This window comes from Nasonia vitripennis, chromosome 3 (genome assembly GCF_009193385.2).
Source record: "Nasonia vitripennis strain AsymCx chromosome 3, Nvit_psr_1.1, whole genome shotgun sequence".
In the NCBI taxonomy this organism is placed as follows: domain Eukaryota; kingdom Metazoa; phylum Arthropoda; class Insecta; order Hymenoptera; family Pteromalidae; genus Nasonia; species Nasonia vitripennis.
In genome coordinates, this window is record NC_045759.1 from 16,637,654 (window position 1) to 16,665,028 (window position 27,375).

General features: G+C 43.7%; 3 protein-coding genes across 5 annotated transcripts; all 3 read right to left on the minus strand.

Annotated features, from left to right (window-relative positions):
- Nucleotides 1–194: 194 nt before the first annotated feature.
- Nucleotides 195–11,650, minus strand: LOC100122849 (endoglucanase E-4). 3 transcript variants are annotated; one of them, XM_003424339.5, is made up of 7 exons: nucleotides 11,339–11,650; nucleotides 9,191–9,473; nucleotides 4,841–5,084; nucleotides 3,790–4,068; nucleotides 3,377–3,717; nucleotides 2,936–3,185; nucleotides 195–2,626 (listed from the first exon to the last, which is right to left on the minus strand). In XM_003424339.5, the coding sequence occupies exons 2-7, from the start codon at nucleotides 9,221–9,223 to the stop codon at nucleotides 2,316–2,318; spliced, it is 1,458 nt and encodes a 485-aa protein (XP_003424387.1). In that variant the 5' UTR covers nucleotides 9,224–9,473; nucleotides 11,339–11,650; the 3' UTR covers nucleotides 195–2,315. The 3 variants fall into 3 exon arrangements, with proteins under 3 accessions (XP_003424387.1, XP_008216646.1, XP_001606454.1); XM_008218424.4 differs by having other exon boundaries at nucleotides 11,335–11,640; XM_001606404.6 differs by lacking the exon at nucleotides 11,339–11,650 and adding an exon at nucleotides 10,344–10,509.
- Nucleotides 11,651–13,267: 1,617 nt separating this feature from the next.
- On the minus strand, nucleotides 13,268–19,772 carry LOC100122839 (alpha-tocopherol transfer protein-like). The gene is made up of 5 exons (XM_001607886.6): nucleotides 19,470–19,772; nucleotides 16,135–16,273; nucleotides 15,814–15,973; nucleotides 14,768–15,237; nucleotides 13,268–13,981 (listed from the first exon to the last, which is right to left on the minus strand). Exons 2-5 carry the CDS (start codon nucleotides 16,271–16,273, stop codon nucleotides 13,830–13,832), a joined length of 921 nt encoding a protein of 306 aa, XP_001607936.1. The 5' UTR covers nucleotides 19,470–19,772; the 3' UTR covers nucleotides 13,268–13,829.
- A 2,386-nt stretch (nucleotides 19,773–22,158) lies between these two features.
- On the minus strand, nucleotides 22,159–25,400 carry LOC100680268. Its single transcript, XM_008218421.3, has 10 exons — nucleotides 25,178–25,400; nucleotides 24,878–25,049; nucleotides 24,540–24,750; nucleotides 24,319–24,460; nucleotides 24,119–24,235; nucleotides 23,726–24,036; nucleotides 22,835–23,164; nucleotides 22,655–22,714; nucleotides 22,488–22,544; nucleotides 22,159–22,402 (listed from the first exon to the last, which is right to left on the minus strand). Exons 1-10 carry the CDS (start codon nucleotides 25,260–25,262, stop codon nucleotides 22,241–22,243), a joined length of 1,647 nt encoding a protein of 548 aa, XP_008216643.1. The 5' UTR covers nucleotides 25,263–25,400; the 3' UTR covers nucleotides 22,159–22,240.
- Between the last annotated feature and the right edge of the window lie 1,975 nt (nucleotides 25,401–27,375).

A 27,375-nucleotide genomic window follows, 5' to 3' on the forward strand; every position in this document is an offset into this window, starting at 1 on the left:
TATAGCCAGGCCAGGATCCGCGAGCCGAGCCGAGCTTCGGTGACGAGTACGGGAGGAATTTCAGTCGATCGAATTTCCAGCCGCGCGTGTCTCGGATTTATGCGGATATATTTTAAAATTGAAATGCGACTCCGTATATACCGTTTCTCATTGGGAGCTTTTAAAGAGGGAAGGGTATATTAAAAACTGTACAGTTGCGGGTAATGCTATCATTTTATTTCATTGCAATGTTTGTTCATATAAAATTCTTAATCGTTATGATTTAACTGTGAAAGTATATCATTCACATATTGTACGCGCAACGCTATATATCTTATATAAATATAAACTACAAATCGCATGTGATATAATTCATCGGTGTACAAATATAAAATGGAAGACTCCAAATTATATGTTGTATAGGTACCATCATATAAATTAATCCCCACCTCGGTTCGCACCCGAGAGGTATTCAAATCATTTAAAATGTACACAACATACACTCATGTTAAATAATTTAATACACAATGTAAAAACTACATAGATACTAGAGACTAAACCAATAATTATAACAGCGCATGTTTAGGTATACGTAATGTGCCATCATAGCGTAGAAGAAAAAAACGTTATAAAACTAAAGCTAAACGATTGAGCGTCGATTTTTTTTTCTTATCTAGCGCGAGTCGCATAAAAAGTAAAATACGCGTGAATGTAACATGTATATTATCATACTAAAAAAGAGCATCTTCTCCTTTCACCTAAAGATAATACCCATATCTATAATTATAGCCTAAAATGATTTCAGGTCGATTCTCTAAACGCTTTGGCACCACATAATCATGTCTTACGAAAAGTAAAGTACAATAAATTACCTAATTGTCCGCGGGAAAGTGTTTTCTATTTACCGAAGTTTCTACATCCGATTATCTACGATGTATAGATCGGGTCAGAAGTGGCATAGAGCGAACGAATCGTCTCCGGAATATCGTCTCCGTGTTGTCATCGAAAGCAGAATTGGTCCAGCTGTAATAACGTAATTTTCATAAAACAACTCGATGCAGTAGAATCTCGTCGCAAAGTCTCCGATTCACGCAAACTTTCATCGGCTCTGGAGTATAATCACCCCGCGAGCCGCAGCGAGTTTGCACAGTCGGCAGAGTTGTCGTAAAAAAATGTTCGCGAGTTATCGTCAAAAAAAGAAAGAGACACTTCGTCGATTGGAAATCCCGAGATTAACGCTCGCTAATGCGACTTCATCCCCCTCGGGATCGTTTTCCGTACACATAAGCTCATCCCGTTTAAGGCTACCTTAATCTCGAGCTAAACGTGTATCATAATCTCGATAATTAATTGCTATAGTCTGATACACAAGCACGTGTAGATTGGCTTAGGAATAAATGTTTGCGCTTAAGAAGTAAAAGTATCGTATAATAATCGTTTCGTTTAATTAAAAAAATAGAATACAAAACATCTATCGAAACGATATCGCTTGATTTTACAGAAGTGACTTCGTCGTCGTCGTCGTCGTCGAGAATTCACAATTCGAAATAAGCGACGGAGAGAGAAGATGTGGCAATATAATAGCTTCTCTGCGTTGAAAATCCATGAATAATTTCGCCGGCGTGACTTAATAAAGTGGAATTCGATGCTAATCGGAACGAACGATTTTCGCGCCGTAAAAACCATTCGAACGCTCCATCGTCGAAGGATCGCAGCGATGTTTCTTTATCATCTCCGCGATTTTTCTCCGATGGAAGCGTTATCCCTTCGAATTATCATCGATCCCTCATTATCATCCGTCGACTTGTCGCAATTCTCCGCTGTCATACCGAACGCTTGCGAATTTGAATTCTCGGCTCGCTTCTAAGTCTCGAGTCTTCGCTGTCGCTCAATTGAAAGCTAACGATCTCGATGGTTTCAAGTGCTTATAAAGTTTGGCGTAAAATCATCTAAAAAACAAGAGCAGCAACGCGAGTTATTATCGGATCGCAGCGAGCGCGTTCGTTCCGATCTCTCCAGCTAAAACGCATCGCGCGCATTCCAGGCAGTATTCCTTTCGGATCCGAATGAACGTTCATAGCGTCGACTAAACGTTATCCGGCAGGCGAAAGCATAGTCCCCCAGAATTTCCGAAACTTTTCAGCGAAAGCATCGTGAGACGGAGCGCTTGAGATAATCCGATTAATAACAATGCGAGAGCTCCGCGCGAAGAACCATCGCGATCGTAAGCAATTGTTCACGCCCGTCGCCCTGGGATAAATCACTTGAGCTTGCGCGAAGAAAAAGCTCGGGGTACGAGCGTGTAATAGGAAAAAGTCCGCGACGATATAATTCCCTCAAGCGGCTCTCGGTGTGCTCGTGACTGCGGCTGCCTTGACTTGCAGCTGGAGCAGTCCCGCGAGGGCGCCAGTGAATCCGGCGTTGTAGTCGAGGGTCACCTCGGTGTAGACGTAGTCCTCGCGCTTGTCGTGGAAGCGGTCGGCCTCGTCAGGGCCGGAGACCAGGGCTCCGTAGAGCACTTGGGGGTTCGGTCTGTTTCGGTCGAACTCGGGCCAACCGCAGGGAGCTGGTCTGTCCGGACATGAGGAGGCTGCGTGGTGCGGCTGCTTCGGCGGGTTGCGGCCCCAGCCAACGACGTAACTTCGACCTGAGGAATCAATTAATCGAATCACTTTTTTGTATTGAATCGTGAAACGCGATAAGCGATCGGTCCGAATTTAAATAAAACTCAAAGCTTCGAAAATCAAACAAAAGCGCGCGTTCCGATGAAATAAAACAAAGCAAAGTGCGGAGCATAATACCCCGCGTATCGTCCACGAATATCGAGCGCGTATGAAATTGAGCGTCAGTAATCCGTATACACCATACGCGTTTGACAGAGAGAGAGATAGAGAGAGAGAGAGAGAGAGAGAGAGGGGGGGGGATGAGTAGGATTAAGTAGAAGAGATCAAATAACCTGTGCCGCCGAGTATGTAGTGAATCTGTTGTCGGGCGAATTCCCGATACTCCTTGGGATCTCCGATATCCGGATAATCGGCCGCTTGGAGGCAGACGAACGCGACGTTGGCAGCGTGACAAAGCGTCCCGAACTTGTCGATGTAGAGCAGGCCTTTACGCGTGCGCTTCTGTCGCCGCACGGAGAAGTTGCAGAAGGAATGAGCCGCGTTCTGGTACTCTTGCGTACCGGTCAACTGCGCCAGAAGAACCTGTAGGCAAAGCAAAGCGTCCTCCTTTAGCCTCCTTATTTCGCCGATTTATTTTCTCCTTCGATTCGTCGATGTGTAACAGTTTACAGTCCTGGCTTGCGCAACTCGGACTTGATCTACTTAAACGCACGTATGATTTCTCTTTTTGACTCTTTGAAAAATTGATAAATAAAAGCAAAGTCGACGAGTACCTGTACACCGGCGACCTTCTTGTTGTAGAAGAACTCGTTGGGCCTTTCGCGAAGATGGAAGTGCTGGTAGTGGTGCTCGGCCTCCTCGAGGTAGCGCGACTCGTTGCTGGCCTTGTAGAGCCAGGCGGCCGCCCAGGCGAGCTCGTCGCCGTAGTCGGTGCTCTCGTAGTACTGAGCCGCGCCCCTGATCGCCTCGTGATAGAGGCCCCGATACTTGTTCGCGAAGTTGTAAAGCTCGCGGGCGTGACGCAGAAGCTTCTCGCTGTAAGACGGCTCGCTAGTGCGGAAGACGAGGCTCGCCGCGGCGAGAGCCGCTGCCGTTTCGCCAGCCAAGTCGGAGCCTGAGACGAGGAAGGAACGTTTGTATTTTTTTGTCTTCTTTGTATTTTTAACTCGATCTGCGAGTCTCTCACCTGGATGCTCGGGGTCGATCTTGAAGGCAGGCCGGCTGGTGTTGAGCTCCTCGGGTCTGCCCCAGAATGTGTGATCGATCGCGAAGTCGCCAACCTGTCCGTATAGCTCGAATTCACTCACGTGACACTTGACGAAGTAATCGGTGGCCCACTTGACGGTCTCGCGAATCACGTCCAGTTGGCCAACGGCCGCGTAAGCATCGGGCCAGCTGACGGCGCCCCAAGCCAGCAGCGTCGTCGTCGAGGCCATCGTGAAGCCGAACTTGACAAAGTCACCAGCTGCAATGCAACAACGACGACGATTCGTTTTTAATAGATATGCTGCGCAATCAAAATGCTCGACGACCTGCGCGTATCTCGAGGGTATTATTTACAGCTGCGCGTTCTGCCCTACGGGAGCATCCAAACTCGGACTAGCGTATTATTCGGCGGACGCGAGCTCGTTACTCGGGCTATGCATATACACTGTGCATTTCAACAAGAGATGTCCAACGCGCGGATGTACAGGGCGTATACTCCGAAATGAGAGGGGGAGAAGGTCGCTTCACCGGGGCGAAATATCCGGACTTCTAATTTAATAAATGGCATAACGCGAGTTTTAAAAAGTCGAGTAATTTAATCCCGCCGGAGTTATTGCACGAGGAGGAAGCCAGCTCGCGGGGACGAAAATAAAAGGCTACGCGTTATTCCTCCTGTTTCTGTCCGCGCTCTAGTAAAAAGAAACAGCGCGCCGTGTTTGCCAAGGAAATATTTAACGTCTCAAAGGTGAAAGTACGCTCGGGCTGGATATAGAGCGGATTAATTACTCGCCGTAGCTCACACACAGCACTGCGGCTCGGTGAAAAACTCCGCGAAATATAAATCATCGAGTGTGTAAATAAACGAGCCGATGAAAATTCATCGATCGATCGCGCTTATGAAATCCGCGTAATCCGCACAGTAAATAACTAATAAGTTTTACGCCTGCACGCGAGGACCGTTCCATAATTCAACCTCTCGGCGCGTTTTTACAGACCTAGCTCCTATGTATAACACATTGGGAGGGGATTACCATCGTAGTAACCGCCGGTGAGGTCCTCGCCGTTGGCTCCACGATCTCCGAGGGCAGAGTCGCCACGCCAGGCGACTCTGCCGGCCTCGGACGTGAGCTTCCCGGAGCGCTGTGCCTCGTAGAACAGCAGCGACAGCTCCAGAACTCGCGCGTAGTCGTTCTCGTCCTCGAGAGGACGTACCAGCATGTAGGCCGGTGACGCTACTACCACCACGATCGCCGCTGGCGTTGTCACCACTAGCAGCTGCAAACAGAAGAAGGATGTGTGCGTCAGTTTTTTTTCTTTTTCTTCTTTTTTTTGCGTTGGGAGATGCACTGCTGAATCGTGGGTTTTCGTACGGGGGAGAGGGAGAATGAGAATGGCTGACGTATTTTTGTATGCGGAGATATGGTGGAAGCTGCGGAGGCAGCGGAAACGCGCTGTTTTATTGGGTGAGATATGGCGGACGTGATATTTGAGGAATTAGACTAATACACGTGTGCACGATCGGGACTTTTTCTTCCTTTGTTTCGCGCAGTAAGTTTTTGCGAGTTTACTTTTTATTGCTGTATGGCTATAACGGCAATGAGTTGAAATTTAATGAAACTCGCATAAAAAGATTGAAAAAATATGGGAAATCAAAGATTTAAAAAGGAAGCATTTATAAATGCGAATGTCATCAGTATTTAACGATACGATGATACTTGAATAGTAGGTATATAATTGAAACGTGAATGCTTCAAAGCATCCGAATTATTTCATGTGAAAGATCGTTATCTTTTTTTAATCCAGGGCTCTTTTATGTAAAATTCTATAGTGCTGCAGTGCATATGTATAATAAGCGCGGATGGAAATCATACACAGTTTTCGAAGCGTTGGAGATTAAAGAACCGACATTCATTTCATTTTCCTTCTAAAGAATCCGTATAAATATCGGTACGTATCATAATCAGCTGTCCTCAACGTAATGCTTGATGTATAGTAACTTTTTTTGGTTTCAGAGTTATCGAAATATTCGCAGAGTATCTAATTGTAAGCAATTTTTTCAATGTTTGCGCGCACACGTGTCGCTCCTTATCTATACCGCCGAGAAAAATGTACCCGCAATCTCACGCGTACGAGCATTCTGAAGCCGACCAGACGCTCAGAAGTGAAGACGAAAAGAATTCAAGACGTATTGAAGAGAGATAAGTCAGAGTTAATTATTTACTACTCTATTATTGAAGTACTCGTTTTTTTTTCTTATTCCAATCCCACGCGAAATATTTTTTATTTAAATAACGTCAGATTACAAATTAATCTCAACAAACTATTTCGTGTAACAATTTCAAATTGATTTTCTGTTCGAGGCAAATGTTTAATTACTTCCCTTTCGATTAAAGGCTGTCAATTTCAACGCAGATTTCAAACAGAAGTGAAAATACGCATACAAATAGATTGCAGGAAAAGTGAATATTTTCAACAAAACAATTATAATTCCATTTTAGTTACCTCTCGCTCGAAGCAAACGTTAATATTGTTTTTTTTTGCACGAAAAAATGCTTTGTACGCAGAAGTGGAAATGACGTATACGGATTAGTAAATTGCAAAAAAGCAATCACAATTATACGCATGAAAATCGATAATTCTCAGCCCACTTGAACCTTCCGTAAACACACAAATTAACAAAGCCCAAAGAGGCATCGCTCGAAACGTGCAGTCGCGGTATAATCATCGCGTGTCTCAGCCTCCCACGCCATAAAGCTCGTGCCGACACACGCGAGCTTCGACGACGATTCGCAATGTTTGCGCGCGAAACGCGCCATAACCGCCGACAGCTGGCGGAAGATTAAAAGGAGCGCTCGCTAGTTTGCAGAACGGAGACGAGTACACACACGACCGAAAGAGCATAATACTTCGACGGTCATATTTGCGCGTCGCGTGTATTGGCGCTCGTCCCGTTGATTTTCCTCGAAACCGGAGAGAAAGAGATAATGCGTGGACTTTATAGGCACATAGAGAGCTAACACGAGGGGAAGAAAAGCAGCCACGTGTCCTGGAAATATTTTTATATAATGAAGCGATCATGAGTGCGCTATAGGCTTACGATTTCCTCTTGAAGTGTTTATTTTTCATTGTGCATAGTTCCTCGTTTGCAACGCTACGTTTATCGAACGTTTCGAGTTTGTTTTGAGCGAAGACTGCCGGAAACGTCGGAGTTTTTGTACATTTATTTTTTAAATACGTTTTCTGCTGCTTCGCATTTAACTTTATACGGAGACAGAGAAAGTCGTAATGTCGTCGTAAAATGAAAATCGATGACAGCGCAGGAAACGCGGAAGGAGAGTAGAGGGCGACAGCCTTCGATTAACATCTTCCGTAGCAGCTCTCGTTTCGAGAGTTTGTGTATCGTGTTCGACGACGTCTTGAGTCGGCAGTTCCGTTACGGCGAAGCTTCGCCCTTTTATCTTCATAGATTTATCTTCAAGATTTCTCACATAAAAGATTCGCGATAGCGAGCTTGCCTTTCGAACAAATAGACTCTACTTTGGCCTCTACGTATATGCGTGTACAGCGAGTCGTTCGGAAATTTACTGCTGTTTCTCTGAAGCGCGAATTATACGCTTATCAAGATTTTCAAAGTAGTGTACACGAGAATAAACAAACGTATATAGCCTTCGAAGCGAAATCCTGTACCTCACGTTTATCAATTTCACGCATTGCAGAGCATTTTCAAAGTCGAACTTTGAGCACGCGACTATAACATTCTCATGAGTCACTTCGCGCGTCGGTTTTTCCTATATATTCCCAGAAAAACTGGAATACATCATTACTCTCTTGAAATAGCATCTACCTCACCTACTACATATTTTGCCGACGACGACCGCCGCAGAAAATAATTTCACGGGAGTATAATACCGATCCAGTGTAATGCATTCACCTTTTTTTGTTCGTCATCGCAGGACTCCATCGAGTCACGCGGCGCGTTGAATTTTATCACGCCGGTGGGGAAAGGCTTTTTCTCGCGATCCTCCATACCTATCTGCGATGCATGACGGGCGCTGCTGAATTGTTCCCGCTGGCGGCGCGTTACATTTTTATTACCTTCGGAAAAGTAACGCTGCACTTCGCGCGCGCGCGCGCGCGTCGACGGCGGCGCATGCTCGCGATGCGATGATGATGACCGGCCGGTGTGTGTATCGGTAACTATTCATATAGGTATACTCGTTGGCCTCTAAGCCGCTCTGCGAATAAACGCGTTTGATGCAGCCTGATTTCATACACGCGCGCGCGCTCTTGAAAGCTTCGCCGCGCAGTGATAAAAGCGAGAGCGCGGTTTATTTTAATTCGGTTGGCGACGTAATGGACGTGCTCTTCTTTTTTGCGTGTAATGACGTTGCGGCGAGAGGCTGTTTTTTAATTTTTCAATGAAAAGCTTGGCTGTATGAATTATACTTTGCCTTTTTTGCGGAAGAAATATAGTGTAGGATCGTATAGTTGACTACGAAGCTCTCGTCGCTGTCATTTTAATGAGCTTTCGGACACGTGATTGAAGGAATTCTTCTCCGGGGAATTCCTATATACGAAATTCCTCGGCGGATGCTTTCTTTCGCCTGTAGGTATACACTCGTTGCTTATTAAACGCGCAACAGAGCAGCCTTTCAGCTCACCGGATAATTCGACGCTGTGTGATTCACGTCCATATACAGATATTACACTATCGGGTAAATAAACTTTAAAAGAAGAGAAAGAATCGTCATGGGCTCTATGGATCTGTTCGACTTAATGAAATACTTGCTTTTTCCAACGTTCCCGGAATTCACGAATGAAGCATCGGGCGGGGGAAGTATTTCCAGTGCAGTCGAATGCATCACGAATTCCCGAGACCGGGAATTCATCGATGGGCTGGAATCTTTCTAATCTTTCGCTCTCGTTTTGATAAATGCCAGCTCATATATCCGTCTAACGATCGCCGTAACGATTTTAGAATATTTTTCCTTTCCTACTTACGCAAACTCGAGTAAATCGGCGAAATCGTAAAATAAAAGGCTGCTATACGCGAGTGCGAGACGTTTCCGAGTATAGCAGGCGTCATTAAACGCGAGCTCGAAAGCTTCGACAATAAGCCATTACACGCATACACAAATTTTCCGCGTCATCGTTCGCCGAGAGCCATATAGCTATATAAGAAAAACCGATCGCGAGAAACTTTTTCATTCGCTCTCTCGCGAGCACACAAAAATCTCACGTCTACGTGCAGTATAAAGGAACCTCGAACGAAAGGAGAGCGAGAGAGAGAGAGAGAGAGAGAGAGAGAGAGAGAGAGAGAGAGAGAGAGAGAGAGAAGAAAAAGTTGAAAGTGCGGGCAAAAATTCCCGCGGCTAACTCACCGTGATGCACGTGATGAAAGCGCTGGCTCTCATTCTCGCTCTGTATGTGTATGTGGGCTCTCCTCGTCTCGCTGCAGCCGCCGGCGGTGTGTCCAGTGTCGCGCGTCAAGCCGAACTTCGTCTTCGAAGGCTGATCCTGCGAAGTGCAGCCGTGCGATGCGCCGCCGCTACGGCTACCACTACTCCTGCTGCTGCGGCTGGACGACTCGGATCTGTACGGCGCATCTCTCTCGGCGTATAGCTGATGCAGCTATGCCCGTTGCGCTGCTTCCCCGCTCGGACTCTGACATGTGGAAAAATAGATCGGTTAGAGGAGTTTGCTCGAACTCGCGACTGCTGCCGCTAATGTTGTTGCGGTGGAGGATTGTATGGTCGGAGGGATGCGGGGGTGGATATTTTGGACAGCTGTCGGCTAGATGGATATGCTGGAGTTTTCGGTGCTTCCGATTTGCTGGGAAATTGTCGTCTTCTTTAAAGGCCGGATGTGGAATTGAAAATTTTTACAACGGGTGGTTGGAAAAATTGAGCATGCAAATGCGATCGATCTAGCGACTACTACGTTATTACGAGAAAAAAATGATTTCAGGCTTTCCACGCTATAATTGCATTCTTTCGCAACATTATTTTTCCAGTTATACTAATTTATCCGCGTAGAATGCGATGTAACTACGGGAGAAAAGAAAAATTAAACGACGCACGAGTTACGTGTTCACGTTTGATCATGTGTAGCGCACTTGTTCCGCGAATCACAAGAGGTTTTGAAGATCGATACTTATCGACCCTTGAGCGTCCGTATACGTCTATTTATAAGTCCGATCAGGAAAATCAAAGGATATCTCTGAAACTAAATTAATTCTACTTTCGCCGACGCGAGACGCGTGCGTCTGTTTGAAAAAAACACGCGTTCCCACTTTATTAAATTCCTATTTTTTGAAAATATGAAAGCGCATCCGTTTTTTAAAACACGTTTTTTAATTCCGCGGGTACGTTTTACTTTTCACCATGAACTCGTGTTTTAAATTTTTAACGTTTTAAAAGAACCGCATCCTTCCACCGCGCGAGCTTTACCCGCGCAATCAGCTAATTTCCGCGCTGACTGAAAGCTTGTTTTGAAAAAAAAATCAGTGCATGCATTATGCGAAACATTACATACGTTTTTCGTGGCGTATGCTTAAGCCGATCGTAAGCCGAACGTTGGTTAAAAAGCTTTTAAATGATCCGGCACGTTTTAAATATGCGAGAGCTTTTATTTTTGATAAATGCAGAGTTACACGCAGAGAACAATAGTCCTCTCAGACCGCGACCGTAAGCTGAATTACGTTTCACGATTATCAATATGTATTTACTCGTCGCTTATATATCCCACTCGCCAATTCCCTCACGTACAATTGGCCATTCCGGAATCCATAATTCACAATATCAGCGCCGCGCGCACGGCTCTCAATGATCGAGGCTATTATATTATTACTATACGGCCGAAGGTTACACGGTTTATTGCCGTGTATTTCGCGCGACATCAACAAATTGACGTACAACTCGGATACCCCTTACATAAATTTTTCCCGGAATCGAACTAGGAAAATCAAAGAGAAACTTGGAGCCATTAACAGCGATTGTGTACATAGCACAGGTATTATGTACACGTGTGATGTAGTGGAGCGAGCCGGTTGCCCAAGGAAAATTCTCTGCTTATCGATTTTGGAATATTCCGACGTACCGACGCGTGTATTACGCGATTCTATGTACACTGTCTTTGTCCCAAATATAAGCTACGCCGACAAAAATAATCTCCTGCTCACTCGAGAATCCTCCGCCCGAAATCCGCACTCGAGGGGCCGTATCCGGGAGAAAAAACCAACGCGTGCACAAATACACAGCAGCTATAGTTACATACTTTTTTTTCAAACTTCTCCGAGTTGCGACAATGGAATAACTGCGCGCGCGCTCGCGAGGAAAGTTGAGAGGCTCGCGAGCGCGCGCGAATTCCCCCGTGTCTCGCCTACTCATATATATGTATATATATATATATATATATATATATATATATATATATATATATATATATATAAATGCAGGCGACACACGCGACGGGAATAATAATACATCGAAGCCCGTGTCCCGTGTATGTGTATACAGTTCCTTACTCACACCGCAGGTAAGAAGAAGAAGAATAGGCAGAAGAATAAGAAGAAGGTCCGCCTCTCCCACGCCGCCCACTCCTCGGAGAGAGAAAAAGCTCCTTCACGTCACAGCGTCGTTAATAATCCGTTGCAACAGCGACGTACGCGCTCTGCAATTTTTGTTCCTTAAAACAGCCCCGATTTCAAGAAGACATCGAGAAACGCGCGCACCGCGGATCGAGGCGGCCGCGCGATCGATGAGCCGACGACATGCGTGTGCGCGGGCGCCGAGGCGACCGGCACGTAACTCGATGGGATTATGGTGTGCCAGCGACGAGAGCGACTGCCGCGCCGACGAAGCTCTCTCTCTCTCTCTCTCTCTCTCTCTCTCTCTCTCTCTCGCGTGTATTCGCTCGAGGTGGGGATATTGCTCGGAACAAGCCGTCTCTCTCGAGCTCTCGCGCTTATTTTGAGCGAGCAGATTAGTTATATTATACCGTCGGCGAGTACGTGCCTGTGTGTTGATAAACAATTTGCGATTGTGCCGAGCGCTGTGCTCGGAATGCGCGATGATTAGAGCGTGAATTTTTTCATTTCGCGATATATGAGTGAGAGAATATAGCGCTTGGTTATAATTGATTGAAACGGCGCGCCTGTTCAATTTGTCAGGAGCTCGAGCTTTCCGAAGCTTGTTGCGCCAAGACCAGCCTCTCGCGATTATTGTATCCGATTGATTTAAGGCGATTATTTCCCGTCCAGTAGCTACTGCGCTCTGACTTCCTGTCCGCGTGCAGTTTTAATCCCTTGATGAGTTTATCGATTTCTCGATTATGTACATATAGGACTCGTCGAGATTATTACACGTCGATGCGGTGACGACGGGGATTTCGCAGCTGCAGCTCCGACTGTCGTGATTGTATTGAATTTCCATGCTTATTAGTCCGTCCATGACTGATCAGGGCAGGGCTTCGTATTTGTGTTGCGCCAACGAAAAGTTTATGTCGCACACGCGATTACGGGGTAATTAGAGTGAATAAATTACGAGGCTCAAACTGAATTTAGGTCGAATCCATCAGATCCGCGTTAGAAAGTAATCGATCGATGCTTTCACGACGTTCGAGTGAATAATTTTACAAATTCGGTTGCCAGAGAAACGCATTGTCTCTCGAAAACGACTCATCGCAGTTAAATCCGAGATAAGAAAGTTGCGAAACCCGTTTCACTTGTCGTCAATCGTCCAGCGTGACTCACTTCTCTCGACTTTATCTCTCTCAGACTCGCGTTGCCGCGTACGAAAAATAAACAAAATCTCTCCTCCGAATTTTCTTGCAAAAAGTCCCAAGAGTATACATAATACAAATCATGCGAAATCCACCGCCGCGCATGCACAAAAACTCGCGCACAGGAGTCTCCTTACGTAACAATTACAATCGCCTCGGTAATGGTCATGGCAAAACGATGCACATTACAATAATCCGCTGCACACGCTTATCTAAGAAAGTAGCAAAGACGAAAAGCTGACATAACGCGTAGAAATAAACGACGCTTTCGGGATACTCGCATTACGCAAGTCAAGGAGCGCGTGTATGGAGCCGTATACCCATACGAGCGCGCATAAAGCAGCCGAACGGAAACGCGAACTCTTATGCACTTCGTTAGAGCCTGCGCGACTTTCACTCGGGCGCGCACTTCTGCGGCTTACACAAGTGCAGTACGTCTCTCTTTCTCTCTAGACGGACTGATTTTTTCGGGCTAATTCGCGCTCGGATAATTGCGAGATTCGGAGCGGGCAAAACAAAACCAACGGCGGGCCCTGTGTGAGCCAATTGCGGAATTTCGATAGCCCCGCGCATTCGAGCTGCGGCGTATAGAATCGACAGGCCGTAATAGGGCGGCGATGTACGAGCGGCTATGGGATTGTTGGGATTGCGAAACGTTCGAGCGGATACGTGTCTGGTTTGGTACGAAAAGATGGGGAATTTATTTATTTTTTTTATTTTTTACATATATAGGTATACACATTGGAGAATGCTCCTCGGCGTTGGAATTTATAGCGCGCAATACACTGGTATTTTTCAAAAGTTGGTATATTCGAGCGATAATCTCTTTTGTGCGAACAGTTTTTTGGAAGACTCTGGATATATAACGCTTGATACAGCTGATGTAGCTCACACCAATGAGTTGGAGACTAAATTTAGCCTTAACTATACGTGAAATGTACATTTTTTTTTGCTTTTTCAATTTACAAATCATACAAAAGGATCTTACGAGCTATACATGTGTGATAGACGTGATGGTAACTTGTACCGATAATCGTGCTCCTTACAACCTAATATATTTTTTATACAAAACAATAATAATAATAAGAAAAAAAGAAAAACAAAATACAACAAACGATGCAATGGTTTTCCAATAAGTCTACACCTTCCAAGTTGAAATTATACGATGATACAGAAGCTATAATATGCGGATGAAAGATACTGGAAGAAGTTCCGTATGTCCCTCGAAAATAATTTGCCCTAGTCGATAGCCAATTGCCTGAAAGATCCCTCCAGCCCGAAGAGATCGTCGTGGGTCTTTGGTTTGCCGGGCCGAAGAGCCTCGTTGGTTTTCATGGCCTCCTGCTCCTTGAACCACGGCCCATACTCCTCCAACTTCTTTATCCAAGTTTCTAAAAGTAAAGGCTCACATAAAATATCCATGAGCGCATGAAAGTATAGGGAAGAGTTTCGGGGGAGGAAACTTTTTACGGAACGCCGTATTGATTGCGAATAAAATTTCAGCCGCATGGGTTGGCTTTTAATAACGATCGGCGTCGACGGACACTCTTTTTAAATGGTCACTCGTTTCAAGTTTCAAAGTATCGATATATAGCGTTACGTGATTGCTAGGGATTTAGCTTGTATGGAAGTTTTGATATGGGATTGATTGTTTTATTTCGACGCGAATGGGTTTGAAAACTCCATATGTAATCTGCGTTCCCCCATTGATTTATACAGAACAGAGTTGACACTTGATTGAGTATTATAAACAAATAGCATCATTCACTGTAAGTACTGACCTTTTTATACCTGCATATATAAGGTACAGGTTTTCACTCGAAACATATACTCTGCACGTATCAGGAAATTTTCATTAATTATTCGTACGATCGTGATTTTAATATGTACATTTCGAAAGTGATTCTGTTTATGAGCACTCCAGATTATCTACGTTGATTTTGTTTGAACTACGAGTACAGTTTCAATTGTGCTGTATTAAAATTTTAGCGTATAATTGAATTAAGCCACGTTCGTGTGTACGAAAGAGAAAGAATTCCTTAATTAAACGAATTAGCAGAATCAATAGATGAAACGCGTACGAATCTAGCATGTATGCAACGTTTAAAAAATATTCAAGATTTAAAGAGGATCTCAATCAAAGAAAGCCCTGTATCATCCTCCATGAAAACGCATACCGTGAATAGCTTGAATGGGACCAGCGTCACCGCCGTATTCCGTAGGCAGAATCTCTCGGGGAATGTACTCGTAGAGTTTCTCGAGGTTGCTGTGGACGAATATCCTGTTCCTGATCTTCTCTTTGAGGAAGGGCTTGACGAAGTTGATGATGGTGTCGACGAGTGGGCTGACGTTGATTACGTGCACCTCCTTGAGCTTGACGGGGTAGGCCTCCTGTACGCAGATGAGGAACTTCTTCACGAGGGCCGGTGTGAATTTGGAGAAGTGGGCGGGTGTGGCCACGGTTGCGTCTAGAACGTAGACGTCTCCGGCGACACCGATCAGTTCTTCTTTTAAGCGAATGTCACCGATCATGAGGACCAGCTTCATAGCCTCGGCAACGTTCGGTGTCGGCATGTCCTTGTCGATGCCGCGCATCACCACTACGCGACGGCCGTTCTTGGTCAGACCTGGTAGGGGTGGTACTTGCCTGCAAAGTTTGTGTACGATAAGTATTTTGCAGAAGTTGATTATAAATCTGATACATTATTCAGGGGATAGTGAAAAAAGAAACAATTCGTTTTTCTTATTCTCTCCATTATATATTGATTCTTTGTTTTTGTCTATATCTGAATTAATGTACCTAATGACTCAATCGTTAAGATACAATAGACGGCCAATAGAAACATAAAAAAGATATAAAAGATTTGATTTCACGCAAATATGCATAGTAGTATTTAAAATACTGATGTATATTCAAACATTAAAATATAAATGTCTTATACGAGGAGCTCAATGGCGTAAAAGAATAGACCTTGCATTTTAGAATGAGTACGTGCGACATTTTATTTTTTGAAATTATTTTCATCGCGTGTATATTCACCAGGGTAAATAATTCAAGCTAATCAAAAGTTTCTGTGAAATTTGACACGATGCCCTACTTGCTTATCGTATGTTTTGAAAATAGGCTTATAAAAATTCCTCTATATACGTTCAAGAATGATCCTTCAAGTTTCACAATTTCCAATATAAACGACACTGAACTAAGCTACTTTCATATTCTTACACAATGCTTGTGATCTGCCTCATTTCGGGCCTGGTGACGTCTCGGTTAGCGAAAAAGTCTGGGACAAGAGCGCGCATTGTGAAATACATGTCCAGCTTCTTCTTGCACTTTTCCAGGGAAAATTTACATCCTCGCAGGAAAGTCATCAGCCTGTAGTCGTCTGTGGGACATACAATGAAAATGAGTCGACCGTAATATTGTAAAGATAATAAGGTGTCAAGAAGAAAATTATTCATTTCCATGTAAATTGCAAAATGTTCTTTTTTTTACCAAACAAGAAAGTTTTCATTTTAGCTAAAAATATATTCCGCGATAAAGTACCTTCAAAGTTAGGTAAATGAGGTTGCTTCGAAATCCAATCTTTGATGTATGCCAAGTCCTTTTCACGCGTGTCAACGTTCTCGTTGAGCTCCACGCGGATCAGCTTGGACATTTCCTCTGTTGGCTGAATTAGCAACATCTGCAATGCGAATTAAATCATAAATTAATTAATTTTTATATTATATCGAAAATAGTGACGAAAAGCAAACTAAAATCCATAATTATTGGCAGTGTGTGTACTGACATTGAAATGTCGCGCAGGCAGTGCAATACTTTAAAACCGCGTATTTAAGTTATAGAGTATCGCTGAATGAGCTGGTAAAAACGGCGATCGATGCGCCGTAAATAAATAATGGTCCGCGTAGTGCGCAAATATAAAAAGTTGACATTAACAGTGACGATGCCGCGTCGTCGATCTTCAAGCTTGACCCTGTCCGTACATTAGCCGGCTCGTGACTCTGCTTATAGACCCATATCTTGCGCTGTCCTCACCCGCGAGTTTCATTGTTAATATCTTTTTTTCGCTTTTACTCTTTAAGCGATCGTCGAAGAAACGATACCGGGAGTCAATTACAAACGATGGATGATGCAGGAGGCAAAGAAATTTTTCAAATAATGATTCGACGTCTCTAGATTCTTTTTTGTCGATGTTCATTAGAGGAGCAGGTAATTGTGATGATTGGGCAATAGATAATGGTAAAGCCGTCATTCATCCGAGACCTTGGTGGCTTTTTTAAATATCGACGGCCGGGGAACGGAATAGACCTTTCATTCGGAGCTCATCAATTCGTGACTAATCATGGAGGTGACCTCGAGACATTGCACTGCTTTTCCGAGTAAAGATTATAACCTACTAAAAATCGGTCATTTCACTTCTCGTAAACGCGCGCGATTCAATATTAAGTTGGGATATTAATGAGCTAAGGTTCACCTACAGTACATTGCTCACTGAACACAAACGTGCTTTTCTTTTCTTCAAACTATTTGATTACTCAAAACGTATATACATCGGGACTGTATATAGATGTCAAACGCAGAGTTATTTCAGAAACGTCCGTCAAACATAGAAATCAAATATGGATACATCGCATTACATAATTACACCTCAATACCTTCGAGTAAAGAGATCGCCGCACGATAAATCAAGGTTTCACAAATCTGGCGCTACATTGCCCAACTAGCTATACACGCGATATAAAAAAACTTAACAATTCGAAGAATTTTACAATATCATATAACACGCTAATTTCGATGTCGAAAAACGCAATGAACCTTTTCGTATGCATTGCACACGTGCTATCATAAGTATTACACGAAAGTCATAGAACAGTAGGAAGATATTGCGTAAGCATCGCTCGAGCTCATGCACACTCGATGTTATAAGCGTAGATCGCGAGATATTACGGCGAGCTCGGACTTTTGTGAGGATTTAATGCGTCGACGGTGACCAGAGAGCTGCGCTCGCCGTTGCCTCACCGTGACTTTCTCTCCGGCGACCGCCACTACTACTGATGCTTATGAGCCATGTAACGAGATATGGCCGATGCTTGTCAGGGATCCGCCGCGCAGCATCTCTCTAATGCTCTTCGGTGCGCGGCGGTATACACAGGAGAAATTGTTTATTGTCGCCGCGAGAAAATGGAGACTATACTTGCGGTACAGAGGAAGATGATTGTCTGGATCCGCAACTTTCACCGTGACCCGCGCGCTCGCGATTTTTTAGGGTTTTCGCGCTCTGGTTCAAGAGGAACGAAAGGGAAGTGCGGAATTTTTCCTTGGGGGACGCTAAATTCGTATCGCTTTTGGCTTGCGATATCGGAGTGGAATGAGGGAGAGCCGAGAATAATGTTTATCGCCGACTTTTGCACGGTGCTGTTGCCTAAATCTCTGTTCACTTGTGTGCGTCGCGTCATTATTTATGACCGGGATTGATGGTGCGCGGTACTTTCATTTTGTGCAGTAGCGCAGGCGAGTCGAGTGTACAGACGATATTATCTCGTTTGGTTTTGCTTCATCGTCGTACACGTTTTACGCGGGTTCTCGTGTGGGAAAAAAACTTTCACGCGAGAATTTAATCGAGCTTTTTTAAGCAGAATATAAAATTCTAATTCATCTATACTGCCAACTCTGTATACGCGCACGTGTAAAATAATATTATAATGACACGACTGCGTCATGCATCACATTAGGGCTGATATCGAGAGATTTAGCGTCACTGACGTCCGCTACTGAACGTTTTTCGAAGGATCGAAAACAATAATCGCTTTTTTACCGCGCGCGCGGGCCTGCTACTCTGTTATTAAATTAAGCACGTCGCATATATGGCGCATTGCTTCTTTTCATGGAACGCGTTTTAAGTACCGGTCTCTGCTAGACTATCAAGAGAACGTCTAATTTTGTGAGATACGCGCTTCTGATTTTTTCTTTGCATAACCCGGAAATTGTATTAGGAAATTCCTTAAATTCATTCGTTAATAATAAACCGAGCGCGTTGTCTGTCTTTTTTCTGTTGCACCATTAGCGTTATAAATCAATGTTTTTATTGCGATGAATCGCCTAAATGCGTAAGTAGAAGTTAGCTTGTGTATTAACACTTTTTTTAGTTCATTATACTTTTCATAGAATATTACTACTATTCATTATTTTAGTTACATTATTGTTTGTATACTGCAAAGAAAGGTTATTTTGGAAAGTAGATTCTATATGAACATTTACGAATAAATTAAACACATATACAAACTGATAATGAACCGACAGATTTGTGTGGAAAATGTACATTATCTGCATACAAATTTCCGTACAAAACAAAATTTGTACTGGTCAAATAACTTAGTTCTTTGGTAAATACTGTTCATTATGACAACAGTTTTTAAATAATTAATTTTTTCATTCACCATTTTAAACTTTTTCAAAACCAAATTTCGAACATGAATATAATACAAATAATCCCACATCATTTTCCATGCATAAAAATCAGAAAATTTCAACCATCGTTATATTTTAATAATTATTTGAGTAATGCACGTGCAACTTCATCTCGCAATCCCCTCACGCTTCATTTTTTTCTCTCGATTCCACCTGTACGTTGCGTTACACCGCGCAAGTACAAGCCAAAGCCAGCCTCTAAACATAAGCGCGTAATCCACACGACTAATCCAAAAAGAAGCGCAACTTCTCTCTCGCGCGCGCAAATTTAAACTTGCACTCGCAGCAGTATAGTATACATTATAACAACAAAAGCCATTAGCACCGCATTCCCGCGCGCGACATAATAATCCGCACTGACCCAAAAATTCATCGCTCTTACATCAACAAAACTGGCTCTCGCGACTCACCTTGACCGCTCTCGATATACTTTCGATTTCGTCGCAAACGTCAGCTCGCTCCTTTCCGACTGCGCACACTGGGACTGGCGAACACGAACTGGTGGACCAGCGTCCGGCGAAACGGGGAAAAACTCGAAAACGCCGGGCGCACCTGATGAGCAAAGCCGCCGCTCTCTACACCTCTTACACAGGGGGGAGCAGACACCGAGAGTGGGAAAGCGTCTGGTGGACCGGTTCTTTCTTTATATCTACTCTCCCCCCTCCTCTCGACGTCTCTCTCACTTGAGAGAGCTGCAAGCGCAGGCCCGAAATATATACGCGCTCGCGCTTTGCCAATAACCTGCTTCGGCTGACTTTCGACTGGATCAACCGTATCCACGCGTGGCTCGCGTATACCGGCTTGTGTTATTTTTTGCTGGATTATGAGGTCTATGTGCACGATGGGAGTTTTTGTCGGTGAATACGACGTTTGGAATTTTTCTTTACTTTCACGGATGATGGACCCACGTCCTTTGAACCGTGAATTTTTTTTTTATTTTTTAACAATGTTCTGTGTACGTGTGATCCAATTAATGCTTTCTTGCGTTACACGCGAGAAATTTAAAGAAAATTTCTTTCCTCGATGCTGAAAGAGTTCGTGCTGTTATTTCATTTAATGCAATTGGATCGATTTTTCTCCAATGTAAACCGTTAAAAATTAAATTCTGCTCTCGAGATTTGAACAAATTTTTAATTAAAAATTTTGAATCAAATACATGTATGTACCATTCTAGTTATAATATTTTTTCATTCGAATTTCAATCTTCAATAGAATCTTTAACAAGGTACCGTACGTTGAGATGACATAACACATGCAACGCTGAACATCAGCCTACTTATGTCACGGACACTGAATTTATATTTTTGACATTATGTCATACGCGAAAAGACGAACCTTCGAAATATTCAAAACAACAGATAATTGTGTCGAATAGCTTGTCAAGCTTCGTTAGTGTCGTTCTCATGGTATATAGCTTCCCTTAACACGGAAAAGCATGTTAACGACACGCCATTATGATGCCCATCTACGGAACAATCAACGTTGTTTTCAAAGCTACAATCATTCAATAATAAAAGCTTCATACGCTAATTATCTTAGTCATCAACCGATTATCCAGCCAATTACTGCGCGACGAAAAATGTATTTTCTTTAAGATTAGAAAATGTCATATATTACGTATAGGCATGCAATGCTCCACATAAAATTGAAATATTTTGTGCCCGCACAAACTATTGTTGGGTTGAACGTAACTAGCTGTTGTTTTATCCAGCAATATACGTAACTATTTTAAACAGAGATATAGAAATTTACAAATGAAATAGAAAGTTTACTACTTGATAATTAATGATCGCTCACAGTGTTATTTATCGGATCCGCGTTTCTTACATCTTATAAACACCGTGGATTCTTATCTAACGCATGGATGCGCAAAAACTTGTTAAAAATTAAAGACAATTACTATGAATCACGAATTGCTAGGTGACTCGTTACTCTAAAAACCAAGAGATAAAAAAAGAAACCGGAATACAATATCAGCTTTCACGAAAGACATCACATGCAACTCGTTTCTTTGCCTTTGTAAGATCGGTAGAGAACTTTTTCTTGTAACAACGCAACTAAAAAATAATTCCGATATTCCACGAGTCATTCACGTCAAAATTTCAATGCGATCCCTCACAAATAATGCACGAGTAATCTTTCTCCAAATGGAAATACAATAAATTATTCAGACTTGGCTGTATTGCGTACGCATACACCAGCTCCGCATGATTCATACGTGCATCAAATCGCGCAGTGCGCCTGAACTTGTGATAGAAAAATCCAGCTTGCCCAACAACCGACCGCTTTCTTTACTCGCAACGCGCACTATTTCTTTTTATTATATCATTTTCCTCCTTATTCGCCCCAAAAAAGCGCGCGTGTAACGTAATTGGGCGCGCGTTCGCTCATACGCCTATATATACATTCAGCGACGCGTCAAACATTCCGCTGACTCGGTGCGCTAAAGTTGCGAAAGGGCATATATCGCGTGTATAAACTCAGCACACTCGAGCGCTGCAGCTCCGCGAGAGTGTCGGTCCGTCGCGCAAACCGCGCCGCGAATATTTTGCAATTATGAGGCCAAATTGCTTTTCTAATTAGCGTGCGCGCGCGTGGCCGCTCGACTGGTCTATCTTTTTCACGATTACACAGTGATTCTTATACTTCTGCCTATATCTTTTTTCCAACGTTGAATTTTCACGGAAGCGTAGCAATTAGCCTGGCGATTCGAGCGAATCCGAGTATTTATTATTAGCTCGTTTGAAAAAAAAATCGTTAGCGTTTTCACCTCACACACCGCGCGACCATTAGCTATACTAACGACGCTACACACACTGCGATAGCACGACGACAACGACGAGGAGGAGTATTTTTCGTTTCTCAACGCATCAATCCAATCGGCGATAGTAATCGATTTCTGCTCGGTGCAAACAGAGAGCTAAACGAGCTGATGCGTGAATCTGACTCGGGAGTCAGCGGTGCACGACCGATTAACATTGCAACGGCCGCCACTACGCGCCTGTGTAATGGCAATTCGTTAGCGCGTGCAGCGCGTCCGTATGATGCGCGCATTGGACAACGACGTCGCGCATCGCGAGTTGACGAATTATTCACGGGTTGGATGTAATTCGATTTTATTGCGTGATACGTTATACAGTTTTAATTACGGCGATGTTGCATTTTATAATCGATAGGAAATTCAATATTCCGAGGCGAGCACCGTTAAAAAAGTAACGATTGTCACGAACACGAGGGTCGACGGCAAATTGGTGGCTTGAGAGTTCTTAACTCGGCTCTCGTCTCCCATTCGCAATTGAATTTCCACGTCGAGGGGTACGCTTTTGGCCTTGGAAGTTTCATCCTGAAAAGGATCGGACGTGTGTTATATTCGTATATATAATATGACGTAGACGAGAAAGTTCCTCTAATTTAACAATGTTCCATACAGTTACTCTCGCCTCGTCGGTTCTCTTAGCTGTAATGGCTTTTGTTTCCCGAGGTTTCTGTAAAACGAAATTATGGAACTTACATATCCCCAGTGCGCTAACTCGCTTTTTCGCGGCTTTTGTCGCGTGAAAAACATCGAGAAGTCTCTCTAGCGCTGGATTATTACCTTAGCTTCTGCAACTTTCTCCGGCTGCTGCTGCTGCTCTTTTTCCGACCTCTTTAATTTCTGAAACGTAATATTCAGTGCGTTAGAGTCTGTAGCAAGCCTCCGACCATTGCGCAAGACTCTTAGATCGATGTGATCGAGGAGAAAGTGTTCGCAAAAACCAAAGTCGATCATTCTCACCTGGTGCGTTTTATTTTCCACCCGCTCGTCTCTGGCGAATCTTTGGATGGGTATCTCCTCGTCGCTGAGAATCAGGATCGGATCTCCGAATGTCAAGAGCGACGGTTGAACGGTCGCGGGAAAGGCGTTTTCGCAGCCGGTCGTTGAATCTCGACATTCGTGGCTTCGGCTAATGATACCGCGGATGACGCTTGGGATCTCCTGTAGACTGCTCGGGTTGGCTTCGATTATATCTTCCGAATGGGGACCGCGAGCGAAGAATGGAATGAGGCTGAATTTGTCGCGTGGACAGGGACTCGTGACGATGACCAGTGTATTCAGTGGAGATACCTTTGGATAGTTGAGATTTTTTAATTCGTATTTCAAAGACCGGAATTCGTATGAGTTTTGCGTCATGAGCAGCTATGTTTTTGTAGAAGTCGATTCCCCCGGCCATAAGCGCGTTGAGAAAAAAGTGGTCTAGCGAGAATTTAAAAATTCGATACAGGTTTAGACGGGAGGCGAAGCTTTGTATTGTTCAGGAAACTATACATCCTTTTGTTCGAGGAAATTCTTCTTGATGACCGTTTCACAGAGTTGAATTCCCCTACAAACGCACTTCTCGTTTATATCGAGGCATTGCAAAATTAATACACATCGTGCATGTATACCAGCAGGAATTAACCAACTCCATGCGCCTAAAAACTTTCCCGCCGCGAAATCCACCCGATCCGCGGAATTATCTCCAATAAATTTGCCAACGCATGCGCGCATTGAGCAACCGCGCGAGAAATCGTTCCGCACAATTAACTCCCCATCGTATACAAGCCGAGCAACTTTTACACACTATAACATGTATATGTACACACAACGAAATCATTAGCGTCCATCTCGACTATATCGTAGACTTACGTAAAGCCGTAAAAGTTCAAGGGCACCGGGAAGCTCGCTGGCAGCGGCGGTGGCTAGCAGCACGTAGCCCCTCTCGTTGGGCATCGAATTGAGCTCCTCGAGAGTGCGAGCAGCCAGCTCGCGGAAGTTCGAGTAGCCTCGAGGAGGAAACGAACGTCGCTTCTGCTCGTCTTGCTCGCTACTGCCGAGGCTCTTCAGCAGAGTGCGGAAGAAAGCCTCTCGCAAACGCGATAACACGCCCGATACGTGACCCTCCTCGTGCAGGCTGCTGCTCCTCTTGTCTTTGCCCGCGTGGCGGGATTTTCTCGGCTCTGAATTCCGAGACGTTTTTATCACATATACGAGTCGTCGTCGGATGGTCGTCGAAAAATAATATGATAATTGGGTCGTTACCAGTTTGCGAGCTCGGCGTCTTTGAGGCTTTACGTTGGCGATCGATCCGACGCACATGAGCAGGGCTATCCGTTTCTATTCTCCGCGAGTAGACCGTCGGCATTTCGTAAAGGGCGCCTGCGAATCGATATTTACACAGTCGCGAGTAAGAGTGCCGAATGGGCGCAATAATTTGTCGTCGCGCTTCTTTTAATACGTACTTGTGGACATTTCCCTCTCGTGCTGCGCCCACGATAATAGTGCGACGATATTGGATCGCAATAAATCCTCGCAGTCGCAGTTCATGCTTCTCTCGGCGAAATAGAAAGCTTCGGGCTCTGTATTCGGCTTTTCAGGACAGCTCTGAAAGTAATGCTCTCATGATATATCTCGCTTTTTTTTTCGCTTCGTATACGATACAGCGTAACCGTGAGATGTTAACCTGCAAGAATCCTTGAGTCGGAAAATAGTCCGGGTTCTCGAGATGCATTTTGAGATCTTCTTCCGCGTCGTCGAGTCCATCGATCAGCAACAGAATCACATTCAAGGGTTCGTTTTTGCCGCTGCCCTTGGTGAATTTCTCGCGCTGATCGAAGCGGACTTCCGGCCCGGTCATCAAATCGACCACGAGATTGGTCTGGTGCTCCGGATCGCTTTTGAAATAATATTATAACGATGAACAGGTGTCTAAAGTAACTAATTTGTCTAACTTTAGCCGAGTAAATTTTATTTTTTCCAAATTGCTCAATATATTGTTAACGTCCGAAGCAAAATTCTAACCTTTTCTCTAGCGAAGGAGTTCTCCTCGCTATCGTCACGTTTTCCCGTTTTAACGACTTTTTCTCCTCTGAACTTCTTAACGCGTCATCAATTCCTCTAGCTCGAGCGTCTTTCATTAAAACTTCCGCTGACACTTGTGGCCGAGGCTTTAATTGCGGAACTGCGCTCCATTCTAGCAATTATCGTGAAAAAACATAAAACAGGAATTTATCACGTCCCTTGTGCTTTAAAAATATTTTTCTTCTATTATACGCGACGCTTAACTACCCGGCCGTAATTCACGCGATATATTTTATTTACCAGATCGGTTAGTAGCAGTGAATCCAGAGGCGAAGCACAGCGCGTTGAATAGACTGCAAAACGCCACGATCTCTTTTATCTTCATCGCGTAAAACGTTAATCAAAGTTTATTTCGCGAGAGTGGGAGAGAAGAAAATTAGGAGCTTGCGCTTTTCCGAGAAGCGCCGTGAAAACTTTAGAGCTTTATTATGTGTATAAAACGCCGAAGTCGCGTTGCCTGGCAATGCCAAACAGCTGAGTCGAGTTGCTTCGGTATTTTTCTCCTCGGTGTAATTTACGTCTTAAATCTATTGTTACATGCTTGAATGAATAAAATCCACGAAAGAAAGTACAAACAATCGGTGAGTATATACTTGAGTAGACAAAATACGGCAAAGCCGATCGATAGATCACTCGTCGGTGTATCATGAGCCGACGAAATTCAGGACGGACTAATTGACATGCTCGTTAGCGTGGCTAATCCAATTAGCCTTTACTGTATCGAGTTTCGGGGCTTTTAACGATTCGGATATTGACATGGGTATTAAGCGTCGTACGGGTACAAAAGGAGCGGAATATAACTTATTCGTGGACATACTGCGGCCGGTCGCGCGCATATGTGCAAATCCAGAAAAAACCGGACACTTTTGGGGGTCTGAGTGAACGAAATTGAAATTTGAGGGCACACCTGCAAGACCGACTTTTCTGGGTTCCTTAGGCTTCTAATCACCCAGAACCCGAAAAACCTTGGGTTCCCACGATTATAAAATACTTATTTTATTGCCAGGAACTTTAAATTCTCTTATGGGAATTTAACATGGGAAAAATAAACGAAAATTAGCCATGGTTCAACTTCACCCAATCAGTGTCTAAAGGCGTAATAAAAAAATGTGTATGACTAGGATTGAAGTATTAGAAGAGAGCTTCAATTTGAGGGCTGGTGAGTTAAAAATAATTGCCTAGGGAAAAAGTTGTCTAGGCTTCAAAATAGCGAAAAATCATTAAGACTTGGATTTTTTACGAAAATTAGCGATTTTCCCCATTTTTAAAATCCTTATAACTTTTGATCCGAGCGGTCAATTTTAACCATCCTGCCCTCAAATGAAAGCTCTTTTCTTCTAATTTTGCTTTCAAAAATCAGATTGAACATTTTACCGGTTTCATTATATATATATATATATATATAAAGATAAAAAAGAGTTATAATTGATGGGCATATATATAATTTTTAAAACAAAAGTCGAAGTAATTAGCTTTAATTTGGGGGCTAGATGGTTAAAATTGACCGCTACTCACCAGCCCTTAAATTAAAGCTCTCTTCTAATACTTCGATCCTAGTAATACACACCATGGCTAATTTTCGTTTATTTTTCCCATGTTAAATTCCCTTAAGAGAATTTAAAGTGCCCGGCAAAAAATAAGTATTTCGTGATCGCGGGAACCCAGGGTTTTTCGGGTTCTGGGTGGCCTAAAGAACCCAAAAAAGTTGGTCTTGTAGGTGTGCCCTCAAATTTTAATTTCGTTCACTCAGACCCCCAAAAGTGTCCGGTTTTTTCTGAATTTGCCCATATGTGCGCCTCCGAGAAATTATAGTTATTTGTTGGTCGATATATGCCAGTGCTGACCGCCCCTTTACAATTATCCACATAGGTAATGCGCGCGTTAGAAAAAAAAGTCATCGGATATATACTGGGCTGTTCTATTTCAGGAGCAAGCCTTTGGCCTTATACACGCTTTTCAGCTGATATGCGCTTTGCGAATCAACTGCGCTTATTACGTTTCAAAAGCAAATTATAACTGCGGGATTAAATTTACGTTTTCCCATTGTTTCGAAATGAAGCATTATTGCGAAAGTATAACGTATGTAAATAATTAAATATGGTGTATTATATCCGCGAAGCGTGTTTGTGCTGCGTTGCTCTTCGCGTACCGCGCTGTATTTGTATATTGTCTATAATCTCTGCAGCCGCATTAACAATTACGAATATTAAATTACTGTTTTTTGTTTGTTGCAACGACAGAGTTCAGTGGTCGTAACACCGCTAAAAAGCGTCCGCTCCCAAAGCAGAAAGTAAATTCCATAAAAATCTCCAGACACTCGTTCTCGAAGATAGCAATAAAATGGAAGAGAAAAACGTCGGTGGGAGCTCTCGTCCCCTCAGGAAAATCGCGCTCTCTCTCTCTCTTCCCCTCGCCTCTCCCGCTATACCATACACATA

Excerpts from the sequence above, each read along its gene's own strand:
- LOC100122849 (XM_003424339.5), bottom strand. The coding sequence starts at position 9,223 with ATGAGAGCCAGCGCTTTCATCACGTGCATCACG. Across the intron at positions 5,085-9,190 it reads CTTTCATCACGTGCATCACG|CTGCTAGTGGTGACAACGCC; the intron begins GTGAGTTAGCCG and ends TTCTGTTTGCAG. Across the intron at positions 2,627-2,935 it reads CTACATACTCGGCGGCACAG|GTCGAAGTTACGTCGTTGGC; the intron begins GTTATTTGATCT and ends TTGATTCCTCAG.
- LOC100122839 (XM_001607886.6), bottom strand. The coding sequence starts at position 16,273 with ATGTTGCTAATTCAGCCAACAGAGGAAATGTCCAAGCTGATCCGCGTG. Across the intron at positions 15,974-16,134 it reads TCATTTACCTAACTTTGAAG|ACGACTACAGGCTGATGACT; the intron begins GTACTTTATCGC and ends TATGTCCCACAG. Across the intron at positions 15,238-15,813 it reads AGGCAGATCACAAGCATTGT|GCAAGTACCACCCCTACCAG; the intron begins GTAAGAATATGA and ends CAAACTTTGCAG.
- LOC100680268 (XM_008218421.3), bottom strand. The coding sequence starts at position 25,262 with ATGAAGATAAAAGAGATCGTGGCGTTTTGCAGTCTATTCAACGCGCTG. Across the intron at positions 24,751-24,877 it reads ACTCCTTCGCTAGAGAAAAG|CGATCCGGAGCACCAGACCA; the intron begins GTTAGAATTTTG and ends TTATTTCAAAAG. Across the intron at positions 22,715-22,834 it reads TGGAAAATAAAACGCACCAG|AAATTAAAGAGGTCGGAAAA; the intron begins GTGAGAATGATC and ends ATTACGTTTCAG.